This window comes from Symphodus melops (assembly GCF_947650265.1).
Source record: "Symphodus melops genome assembly, chromosome: 2".
In the NCBI taxonomy this organism is placed as follows: Eukaryota; Metazoa; Chordata; class Actinopteri; order Labriformes; family Labridae; genus Symphodus; species Symphodus melops.
In genome coordinates this window covers 28,947,927-28,960,112 of record NC_136692.1, presented here as the reverse complement: position 1 = coordinate 28,960,112, position 12,186 = coordinate 28,947,927, and the positions used below count along the sequence as shown (strand labels likewise).

Here is a 12,186-nt window from a genome sequence, read left to right as displayed (position 1 = left end):
ACCTGAAACTAATAAACAAAACAAAACAATAGCTGTCTGATCCCTCCAGATATGCAGTTTGAATGTGAAACATACTTTTAAAGTCAAATGAGCGCTGAGGGCATACACGCAGGGGACGTGTGGTCAGTGGAGATCATAACCGAATCAGATCAAAGGGCCCACCCGAGCTGTGAGGCAAAATATTTATACTGCAAGTCCACGAGCAGCACCACCCACCTCTTCTGCTGCTGCTGCTGCTCCAACACCACAACGGCCCCTTTAGAGAGGAGGCTGTCCAACGTTTCACAGGGTCAGGACCTGACGGAGAGAGGAAACACTCTCGAGTTAAATCAGAGCATTCATCGTCAATTTCACCAGTTAATAGTGAAAAGTAAGAAACGTATACAGCTTTGAAAGTGATCAGTTTCATCTCCTACTCTTTAGGTTAGATAAGTGTCAGAGCTCCTCTTCAACATGTGTGTGAAGTGTGTTGTTGTAAATCCACTCTGATCCTGTATTTGATCATGTCTATAAACCCCTCTATTTCAGCCCTGCTCAGAACAGGCTGTTTCTGTGTCTGTAGCTTTAAATATGTAAATGAGCTGTGTCTGACCACGCCCCCTCTCTGGAAGGGCTCGGGTGTACTCGCTGCTTTCTCGCTCCATGTCCTATTGTTTACGGTGAGAAGGCAGACTCAGAGGGCAGAACAAACACCTAGCTGTGGGAGTGTCACCCACCTGGGGGAGGGGCTACTGCCCTTTGTGATGTCATGAAGGGAACATCTCCAAACGGCCTGTTTGAGTACACATTTTCTGAAAAGTGGAGCAGGCAGAAGACGGAGAGGATGGACTTCTCTCATCATTGGGGGGTTTGGAGACAGACTAGAGACACATGTTAGAGGAACATGGAGAAGAGAATTTAGCAGAATACAAAACAAATAAATAACAAATAATAAATTCTAAAACACACATTATGGAGTCAGTGTGAAGATGCTTAAACATGAGCGATGTGGTTGTGCTTTAAAGCCTGACACCTTACCTCTGCACCATCTGGGGTCGATCATCAGAGTTGGTGCTCAGGCAGGTAAATATACTGTCTTAGAGGATAAAATCAAAGCTGCCTGAGTCTCTCACATTTTAGCAATATTACTAAAACAATAAAAACACGAGTGTAAAAGCTTTGTAGAGGTATTTTATTACAGACAAATTCAAACTGAGGTCTGTTGCGTCTCTTTTTGATACACGTCTGAATGTTTGTTGCTACTGATCCATAAACACAAACGCTTGTTTTCAGGTTAAACCGCATGACGTCGATGGAGCGAGAGGAGAAGGAGAAAGTGAAGAAGAGAGAGAAGAAGCTGGAGGACGAGGAGACGCTGCAGCAGGCCACCTGGGTCAAATACACCTTTCCAATTAAACACCAGGTGGGGTCACACACACACGTGCTGACAAGTTTGTTCTTTTAATGCAAATCTCTCAAACCGGCATAACGTTGAGTGAGGGGGAAGAAAACAAGACTGACAATCTAAGAACACGAGTTTGAACTTTCAGCTGAAAATTTGACGTAAATATTGATGCCTATATATGACCTACAGATGCAACATTAACTATTTCATATTGGATTATATTCCCCTGAAGCTGCTGCTTAAAACAGTCAAATGTCTAATCCACCTTTGAACAAATATTTTCGTGCAAGAGATTCAATGTGAGCTGCATGTTTTTTTTTTCTCTCCGTGTTTCTTGAAGGTGTGGAAGCAGAAAGGAGAGGAGTACCGTGTAACCGGCTACGGGGGCTGGAGTTGGATCAGCAGGACTTACGTGCAGAGATTTGTCCCCAAGCTTCCCGGAAACACCAACGCCAACTATCGCAAAGAGCTCGAAGGTGTGAAGAGCCACATGTGGGCTTTTTAATCTTTCTCTACTCGGTTTGTCCTAATGTGAGACTCTTTGATTCTGACAGTCAAAACGTCAAGTGATCATTAATAATGAGCCAGGACTGTGAAACGATCTTTTTGAAGAATTGTCGTTTTCACTTCAAAATAACTTTTCTACATGAAGATTGTTGGAGCTCTTGGTGGCGTCTAAACTATAAACTCGTGCTGTCATTGTGTTTCCAAAGATGCTAAACTCGGCAAGAAATGCACCCTTCTGGACTTGAGCCGCCGGCCCAGCGTAACGGCACCGGAGGATCGGGACGTCACTGCCCCAAGCGGGAAACACGAAGACTCCTCGAGCGTCTCCGAGCCGGCAACAGAGCGTCTGACGTCCGTTGAAGATTTAGAGTCCAGCGAGAGGAAGGAGGAGGAAACGAAAGATGGGACGGATGTGAAGGAGACGTCGGTGCATGAATCACCCGAAAAGATGGAGGTGGATCCCACGCCTCCGCCGTCAGACGAAGAGCCAAGTACGCAGTCGCAGCTTTATGTTGAAGTGCACGTCGAGTAAAACTAGTCCTGCTAATTAATTACAACGTTAACTAGCTTGGATTCTTCTGTAGATGAATCTGATGTTTTTACCCGCCAACGTTGACAAGAACTTTTAGTCCGCTTGATTGACAGATGTTGTACGGAGGATGTGATGCCGCTCGTTTTTATGCCACTGCAGATTAAAAATCACGTCTTCTCTTCCTTCCCAGTGTCCGGCGTGGAGGAGGAAAAGGCTCCCATGAAGGAGGAGCCCGCGGAGGAGCCTTCGCGGCCTTTTAACTACGATGTGGTCGACGTCAGCAAGGGCTTCCTCACACGCGTCGCCTACAAGAAGAAGGTGAAGTCTTCCAAGCTGGACGTCCTGCTGGAGCGACGGGTGAAGCAGCACGCCATCGAGGAGAGGCAAAGGCAGCAGGTGTCCGCCTCCAACCCTCTCACCTCTTCGACTTCGGCGCCGTCTCTGAGCACTCCGGTCCGACCACGGTCTCCACTCAGGCCCCACAGTCTCACTCAGAAACAGCTCATGGTGGAGAAATCCTGCACGACGCAAACCCCCGAGCACGGAGGAGGAGGAGGAGGGGGGAGTCAGCGTGAACTCTCTAAAACCGCTGACGAGAACGTCCCTCCTCTTCCGCCTTCTCCGGCTCTGGGCTCCACGCCCAAAGACAGCACAGGTACAGGTGAACACTCAGCGTCACCACACAACACCTCCACGCCTCAGGGCTTGGAGGCAGACTTGGTGGAAAGGACTACGGGGCCAAAACAAACAAATTCAGACATTTCAGGGAAAGAGGGGGTCAAACTGCCCGGCGTGCAGGAAACGAACACGGGGGGAGTTCTCAGCTCGGCCGAGGCGTCATCAGATGGCGCCAAGGCTGCGCATGTTGAAAACACGAGGTTAAAAACGGACTCGGTAAGGACTTCCACGAGTGTTCTCGACCAAAAAAACAGTCAAAACTCGTCTCCTTCTAAACTTATCCAGCAAGAAGCTTTAAGCTCGGTGCGTTCAGAGGAGAACGGAACGGGGCCGAGCGAGGAGAACGAGGGCATCAAACAAGGTCAAACCGACGCTGTAAGCACGCCTGAGCCCGCCGCTCCTCCTCGCCCTCAAGTGAACGGTAACGACGACTTCGGGAGTGAAAACACGTTGAGTAACTTTGCGGTGAGCTCAAATAACGGCGTGCTGACGGACGGCGCCGAGCTCAAGGTGAACAGCGTCGGTAAAGCGGAGGAGGAACAAGGGCTGTCGAAGCCTCTGGTGAACGGGGACGCGGCCCGCGTCAACGACTTCACCGAGGTCGGCTCCGAGGAGAGCAAGTCGGCGGTGTCGGACGAGGACTGCAAACCGCCGCCGCCGAAGGTGCTGCGGCTGGAGAACAACGTAGACGCACTTGGGGAAAACGCACAGAGCACTAAACGGCACGACAGCACTTCACCGGCCAAACCCAGCTCAGGGGTCAAAATCATCAGGATGGCGCCGTCTCCCATTCCCTCGGCGGAGGAGTCCAGTCTGAGCGACGACTTCGCAGAGGAGAACAGTAACAGTGGGACCATCGTCACCCAGGTAACCACGACGACGGCAACAACCACCACGACTGTCGTCTCCACCCAGAAGAGGACGACCACCGTGTCAGCGGCTGCTCCTGGACAGGCGGGGACGACGGAGAGCAGCGCCGTGTCCACGCTCACCACCATGACAAAAACCACGGTGACCAAAATCTGCTCCTCTGACGGCCAATCAGACGACAGCCAGAGCGAGATGGTGACTCAAGAGGACGCGCTCCTGGCCTCCGTCAGGAAGTCGGCAACCAACATCCGCGGGGAGACCTCGGTGAGCCACGAGGACTACTCCTCGACTAAAGGTCGCGTCCGTCTCCTCAAGTTCTCCCGCACCAAGAAGACGCGCTCGGACACCGCCCTCCCCTCGTACCGCAAGTTCGTCACCAAGAGCAACCGCAAGAGTATTTTCGTGCTGCCACATGACGACGTGAAGGTGCTGGGGAGGAGGGGGGGATTCCGGGAGGTTCCGATATTCAGCTACAACGCCAAGCCGGCGTCGGACATTTGGCCGTACCCTTCACCGAGGCCCACGTTCGGCATCACCTGGAGGTAAGAGCGCGCTCCGGGACGTTTTCATTCTCTTTGGCATTAATGGCGTTTTCACCTCCCCTCTCTGCTGGCTCCGAGCTCGGCGTCACACCAGGACTTTGTGATTATCTCGAGTCTGGCGGTCGGAGTCGTGTCAGGATGTCCGCTGTGGTTACACGCACGCAGCCTCGTGACCGTCGTGTTTTAAAATGACCGGCTCCTTCCTGCCAAACAGCTGATTCACAGAGGGAACATTTCTTCTGTAGGAGAAAGTAGGAATTTATTTGTGATGGATGACATCCTGCAGACTAATGAAACACTCAAAGAACAATCTGTTAAAGCCCCTGTGAGGAGTTTTCTCTGGTTATGAGACCGAAAACATGAACGACGAATGCAAACAAATTTCTTTCAATTTTTCTTCTTAGTGTCTTTTTTTTTTTTAAATTCCTGAAACCACTTTTTTACAGCAAAGAGATTCGTTTCACTGTTTAAAAAAAAAAAAAAAAAAAAAAAAAAAGAATAGAAGAAACAAAACAAAAAAACAGGGTAACATTTTAGGTTAAAACAAAATGAATGAAAAAATTGTTTTTTTAGGTTTTTAAAAAACAAAAACAAAACCTGGGGCGCCGGTCGCCTCGTGGAGAGTGGGCACACGCCGTCTGACTCTATTGAGAAAAGAGAGAGGAGGTCCCACTCCGTCCACAGGGGGGCAGAGCATGAGATTACGCCAAAGCTCTAAATTCCAACTCAATAGACTGGCATGTAAAATGAGATATTAAAGATGACCGCCTGTTTCTGTCAGAGAAGAGAGCGAACCGCCTCGTCGTGTGTTTTTGTTCCTGCAATCATTGAAGGAAGCGTCGCTTATACTCCAGATAAGATTGTAAACTTCCAGAATAAATGGACGACAGAACCGTAAACGTGCACCGCATGCATCGGACGGATGCTTTCCTGCAGCTCCGTCGGAGCGACGCTCTAACCTCCTGATTTGCGTTGCAGGTATCGGCTGCAGACGGTGAAGTCTCTGGCCGGTGTGAGCCTGATGCTCAGGCTGCTGTGGGCCTGCCTCAGGTGGGACGACATGGCGGTCAAACCGTCGGCTGCTGTTGGCACAACACGCACAGGTAGAAACACAACTCCTCCCTCCTGCCCGCACAGACGCCCGTCACCCTGCTGACATCAGAGTAGACTTAAAGACCGGTATCTGCTCGCTCGGGATTTTTTCACTTTTCAACATTTATATTGTGACCTTTATTTTATCATGTCCTCCATATGCATCTCTCTCTCTGTCTCTCTCTCTCTCTGTCTCTCTCTCTCTCCCTCTCCCTCTCTCTCTCTCTGTCTCTCTCTCTCTGTCTCTCTCTCGCTCTCTCTCGCTCTCTCTGTCTGTCTCTCTCTCTTTCTCTCGCTCTCTCGCTCTCTCTCTCTCTCTCTCTCTCGCTCTCTCTCTCGCTCTCTCTCTCTGTCTGTCTTGCTCTCTCTCTCTGTCTGTCTGTCTGTCTGTCTGTCTCTCTCTCTCGCTCTCTCTGTCTGTCTGTCTGTCTGTCTGTCTGTCTGTCTGTCTGTCTCTCTCTCTCGCTCTGTCTGTCTGTCTGTCTGTCTGTCTGTCTGTCTGTCTGTCTCTCTCTCGCTCTCTCTCTCTTTCTCTCTCTCTCTCGCTCTCGCTCTCTCTCTCGCTCTCGCTCTCTCTCTCTCTCTCTCTCTCTCTCTCTCTCTCTCTCTGCATACTAGAGATATTAAAAGTCACAGATTGCAGTTATTTGTAAAAACCGTGTTGAGGAGTCGGGGTCAGTGCAGCCGGAGAGAGAGAGAAGCAGTTCACTGAACACGAGGAGATTTTAAAGATCTGTTTTAATTAACAGTCAGGATGGAGATCAGACGCCAGAATCGTTCCCATGTCTCGTGAGAAGTGGCGTGACGGCTCAATAATCGCAGGTGTCTTCCTCCCGACACACGAGCAGAGTCAGAGACGCAGCCTTGGTGCTGTGTTTGGTGTCACTGTGTTTATGTTGGAGTGCGTTTCCCCCTCATCACCGTACCAACGCAGCCCTATCCCCACTCATTGCTACAGAGACGTCGGACACCGAGATCACCACCACCGAGATCATCAAGCGCCGCGACGTGGGACCCTACGGCATCCGCTCCGAGTACTGCATACGCAAGATCATCTGCCCGCTCGGCGTGCCCGAGACGCCCAAAGGTGAGAGGCGCTTTTTGTTTCAACAAACAGTCCTGCTGTCGTGTCTTTGTCTTCAACGTTTCCATCCGTCCGTGTTTTCCCAGAAACCCACACGCCTCAGAGGAAGGGGCTGCGCTCCAGCGCCTTGCGCCCCAAGAAGCCCGAGCCCGCCAAGCAGACGGGCCCGGTGGTGATCGAGACCTGGGTGGCCGAGGAGGAGCTGGACCTCTGGGAGATCAGAGCTTTCTCAGAAAGGTCAGAGGGGTCGTGTGTCCGCGTCCAGCTGCCCGTCACAAAACATCTATAAGCCTTTAAAACTCTCAGCTCATTAAATCATCAAGACCGCTTTGAACCAGGGCCGACAGGTGACCCACCTACAGGTTGTCGGTTAGATTTTCAGCTGTGATGTTACAAAGGTCTTATAGTCTAATCATAATTTAGGCTGAAAGGACTTGGGTTGGTAACTGGAGGGTCGCAGGTTCAGGTTCCAAAATATAAACGTTTGGTCTGGTAGCTAGAGAGGTGCCCTCGAGCAAGGCACTGAACCCTAAACAGCTCTGGCATGCTCCCTGTGTGTCCACTAACATCTCCATTAGTGTGTGTGTGTGTGAGATGCACAAACGCAGAAGTTTAAACAGTCGAGGAGACTTTAAATAAATTGTCTACTAATTAAAGTGTTTTTGTGAAAATCCACCAAAATAAAAAATGTGTGAGAAGAGAAGTGTTTCATTTCCTCGATTAACAACAATAATGAGGGAAAGATTGTTTGTTTCATTTTCATTGTGTGTTTTTTCTCTTTCATAATATTCGGCTGAATTGTCTGAATGAATTTTTTTTCTGTTTTTCAGGGTGGAGAAAGAGAAAGCTCAGGCCGCCGAGCAAGCCAAGGTGAGTGTGACACATGCAACATAAATCTACATCCCATAATACGAAAGAAACATTAAACAACAGATCGGTTCATTTAAAGTCATTTTAATCATAAAGTCCGTCCTCTGCCTGAAACAGCCGTTTCCCTTTATGACATCACAAAGGGCAGATACTGTCTCTAATTAAACAATAAATCCTTTCATGTCTCAGAAACGTCTGGAGCAGAAACCAGGTTCAGTCAACGCCACCCCGACAGGAACTCCATCCACTCCGGCCGCCACGCCCAAAGTCATCGTGGGTTCGCTGTCGGGCCAGGGCGCCGCCACCACCAAAGTGGTCCTGTCCACAAAGATGGGCACCCCCGTTACATTCCAGCAGAATAAAAACTTCCAGCAGTCGTTCGCCACCTGGGTCAAGCAGGGTCAGAGCACACAGGGTGAGTGTGGCGCCGCTGACCGCTCGCTGTGCGTGGTCGTTTAAACGAGCAGCGACCTTAAAGAAACTCTTCTCTCTCCCGTTTGTTAGGAGCGGGAAATGAGACCACCGTGGCCACATCAGGCGGGCACACGTTCCAGATTACGGGAACCTCTGTGGGAGGGAAGGTGGTGACCACCAAGCTGCCGCTGCCGGCCAACAGCAAGATCGTCACGGTCAACATGCCGACTTCACAAGGAGGTACGACGCACCTCAGAGGCAGACGCTCCTCTTCCCGCCCACCGCGCTGTCGGGATGTTCTGGTGGTTTTCCTCCTCCACCTCAGGCCCAGAGCGGAGACGTTTTCAAAGGAGCCAAATTAAGTTCTGGCTCGTTAATTGAGTGGTGTTGTAAGCAGCGCGGCGTGCCAACCGCGCACACGGAGCTCTCAAAGAACTCTGTCTCTACTCGACTTAAAATGTTGTTGCACGCCGCCGCCGCAGCGACAAATATTATGAAGTCGACAAATTAGCCACACGTTACAAATTCCTCTGTCGGTGATTGCTGCTGTCGTCGAGCCAAGTTCCCAACTAGACCAGGATCTGTTGAAGGTCCACGTGTGCAGGAACGAGGGCGACTCCAGGTCTCAGATTCAGGCTTCTGTGAAAAACACTGATGGCTTGTCTCAGTCACAGACGCGTCACTGTTGGCTTCACGCCGACTCTCCCGTTTTACGTGCAGGAAACGTCGAGCTCCGGACGCTTCAGAGTTAAAACCCACATCCCTGATGAATGCACAGGAGCCGCTGCAACCACTTTTATATCTCGCCGTGTCCACACCTTCTTCTCTCTGAATTTGAATCTCTGAAAAGGTAACTTGAGTTTTAGTCTGTTCTGCTCTTGAAAAGCAGTCGTGGTCACTTTGTGTTCACCCTCGCCAGGGTGAGTCAGCAGGCCAGGGCGCCTTTTTCTGTGGAACATCGTGTCTGCTGCAGTCCGGTCGTCATGGTAACCCAATAGAAAGCTGTTATTTAGGTTTGATGATTATACGGACGGACGATTTTGTGTAGTCTGAGGTTCCCAGTCCAGGATGGTACTTTCTTTATTTCTGGTCCTGTTGAACGTTTTGTCAGAACGCCAACACTGACGGCGGGATAGTTTGCTGGTTTGTGACGCGCTGGACCGGATCTATCTCTGGTCCTGTCACATGATCAGCTCCCTTTTTCCACCAGAGGGAACCTGGGGCTGGTTCTGGGCTGGTGCCAGTACTCGGTACTGTAGTCTAATCTCTAATCATCACAGAGAGCTGTCTGGCTCCGCCCCCTCCTCTGTAGAGTGGATGCTCACACAGGTCACCATGTTGGTGGACACTGTAGCTTCAGTGTTTAGCCAGCTCTGCATGTGGTGGACACTGTAGCTTCAGTGTTTAGCCAGCTCTGCATGTGGTGGACACTGTAGCTTCAGTGTTTAGCCAGCTCTGCATGTGGTGGACACTGTAGCTTCAGTGTTTAGCCAGCTCTGCATGTGGTGGACACTGTAGCTTCAGTGTTTAGCCAGCTCTGCATGTGGTGGACACTGTAGCTTCAGTGTTTAGCCAGCTCTGCATGTGGTGGACACTGTAGCTTCAGTGTTTAGCCAGCTCTGCATGTGTCTGTAAAGCTTTCTGCGTTCTAACCTCTCTCCATGTTTCATCTCCAACATTGATCCTAGTTTGAGCAGCTTTCTGCTGCTGGAGCTTATTAGAAACATGCAGAGGCTTTTTAGCTCGGGTACAATCACTTCTATCTGAAGCAGTTCCACTGCCCGCTTCCATCGCTGCAACACCTGTTCACCTGATAACTGCTCTCATATCTGGCAAACCCAGGGGCGTCCAAAACGGCCTGAGAGAGAGAGAGAGAGAGAGAGAGAGAGAGAGAGAGGGGGAGAGAGAGCTCGGCGTAAAAGTGAAAGTAAAGGAGCTTTCTGAGCTAATGAGAAGAAAAATGAGAAAAAGCAGCGACTCGTGACTTTTCATTCAAACATTAAGCTTCATCTCGCTGCACAGTGAATGTATCATTAACTGCGGCCCAATCACCAGAGGAAGGAGAATTATATTCACAAAGGCTGCAAAGAAAGTGCCTTTCCTTCCCTTTGAAGTCTCCATGAAGGAGAAACTAAGTTCAGGTGGAGTGTAACCGTTTAATGGACATGTGTATTTATCCAGCATGACTGTTGGACGCCCTGTTTGTTTTGGAAGGTTTTAAGGAAGTCAGGCAGGAAAACAAGTTTACCCTGAGGTCTGCTTCCCAGACAGGTAGTCCTCTATAGCGTGATTCCATGTTTCTTTTTTTCCTCTCTCGTCTTCTTGAATGAAAGCGCACCCGGGTCCCAACTCCCCCCGACCTCCAAACAGCCAGTCCATAGAGAAGCGTGTTTGATGTGTGCGAGCGGAGCAGCTACTCCCCTGCTCTTACGAGCGGCCTTCACGTCCTTCATGTTTGAAGAGGGAAACCCTTGATGTATTGGCTTACCTGCTCGGTTACGGTTGAAAAACCGCAGCAAGGAGGGCAGAGGTAGAAAGCGGAGGAAAGAGCGTGACACACTCATGGTTTCCATTTCTGCCGACGGCTTCACGTGAGCTCATTTACGGCACCGAGCCCGGCGGACAAATATGAAACGCTCCCTTTGACGGATTAAAGTTCAAAACGTGGGATCTGATTCATGCATCATTTATGAGCGGGGTTCAGGTACGTTGGGGGAAACCCAACTAAGCTCTCAGCGAGCCTTTTTGAAGAGTGTGTTTACCTGCTCGACTAATATTTACCGACGCCGCGATCAAACGCTCGCCATCGAGCGAGGAGAGACCACGCAGAAAATGTTTGAATTGTGTCAGAGAGAGGACGTCTGCTCTCGGCTCGTTAAGCAGAAACTAACGAGACTTTAAATCAGAACAAAGATTTCAAACTGAAGATCAGCTCAAGACGTTTTTATTTATGTTGCTCAGGTTTCCTGTTTTGAGAAAGTAAAGATCGTCAAGTGACCTCGAACGAAACCGTCTGTGGAACAAGAACAAGAATATATGAAAATGTTTGTTCATGCTGCGACAAAGAGAAAATGTGTATCTGCATGTCAGACCTTTAAAAACCCGTTTGGATGGAATCATCCAGTGGATCCTCTCTGGATGGTTTTTAAGGTCTGACCGTCTCCGCTCACTCTCGTGTCTTTCCTCTTCCTCTCTTCTCTGAAGGTGTGGTCCAGCAGAAAGTGTTGGGCATCATCCCGTCGAGCACGGCGGGCGGCGCTCAGACCTACACCACATTCCAGCCCCGCACCGCCACGCTCAACATCAGGCCCAACACGCCGGGCTCCCAGCAGCAGGTGAGTCTGCTCCTCCCTGGCGAGCGCTTAAACAAAGGCGTTAAAGATAAAGATGCTGACTTTGAGAAACGTACAAATGGGTCACGTCTTCATGTGTCTCCAGGTTTTGGCAGCTGGTGCTCAGATCCGTCCAGGAATGACGGTAATCCGAACACCGATCCAGCAGACGGGACCGATGGGGAAGGCGATTCTACGAACTCCTCTCGTGGTCCAGCAAGGTAAGGACGTCTCCATGTGCACAGACGCCCTCGCTCTCGCACAAGCACTGCACGCCGCAGCTTCATCCCGACTGTGTCACGCTTCTCTGCCGCAGGTCAGGGCGGGCAGCAAGTGGTGACGCAGATCATCCGGGGACAGGCCGTCTCTACGGCGATATCCGGAGCCAGCCCCGTCGCCACGGTCACAGGCCAGGGGTCAGCGAGCCCCAACACAGGAGGACAGCCTGCAGGCCAAACGCCACAGGGCACGCCGCGGGCGCAGGCACAAGGCCAGGTTAAGCTCAGCCTGGCACAGATCACGCAGCTCACGCAGGTTAAAGAGGGAGACACCATGATGCTGAGACGTCGCCCCCCTCTGTGTAAGATGGTAATGTGGCACTTACGAACACGCCCTCCTCTCTCTTCTCATGCAGAAGCAGCAGGCGGCGTCAGGCGTGGAGCGGCAAGCTGGCGGCGGCACCCAACAGGCTCTGACCGTGATGGTTCAGGGTCAGGGCCAGACCGCCGGTCAGCTGCAGGTCATACCTCAGGGTGTCACCGTCATCCCGGGACCCGGGCAGCAGCTCATGCAGGCGTCACTGCCCAACGGACAGGTCCAACGCTTCCTCTTCACGCCGCTGGCCTCGGCCGCCACTCCCACGTCAAGCACAGGTAAAAGAG

The 12,186-nt window shown here is 50.9% G+C and overlaps 1 protein-coding gene across 5 annotated transcripts in view; it reads left to right on the top strand.

The window, feature by feature from the left end:
* Positions 1-12,186, top strand: part of LOC306820653 (nucleosome-remodeling factor subunit BPTF-like) — a 40,437-nt gene that overhangs the window by 14,791 nt on the left and 13,460 nt on the right. For all 5 annotated transcript variants that reach the window (XM_079338571.1, XM_079338569.1, XM_079338568.1 and 2 more), the window contains 14 exons: positions 1,273-1,402; positions 1,725-1,860; positions 2,098-2,382; positions 2,614-4,513; positions 5,492-5,616; positions 6,564-6,692; positions 6,776-6,926; positions 7,520-7,559; positions 7,749-7,974; positions 8,064-8,213; positions 11,178-11,308; positions 11,412-11,526; positions 11,622-11,839; positions 11,940-12,177. In XM_079338571.1, coding sequence (XP_079194697.1) covers positions 1,273-1,402; positions 1,725-1,860; positions 2,098-2,382; positions 2,614-4,513; positions 5,492-5,616; positions 6,564-6,692; positions 6,776-6,926; positions 7,520-7,559; positions 7,749-7,974; positions 8,064-8,213; positions 11,178-11,308; positions 11,412-11,526; positions 11,622-11,839; positions 11,940-12,177 — 3,974 coding nt within the window. The remainder of the gene's footprint in view (positions 1-1,272; positions 1,403-1,724; positions 1,861-2,097; positions 2,383-2,613; positions 4,514-5,491; positions 5,617-6,563; positions 6,693-6,775; positions 6,927-7,519; positions 7,560-7,748; positions 7,975-8,063; positions 8,214-11,177; positions 11,309-11,411; positions 11,527-11,621; positions 11,840-11,939; positions 12,178-12,186) is intronic.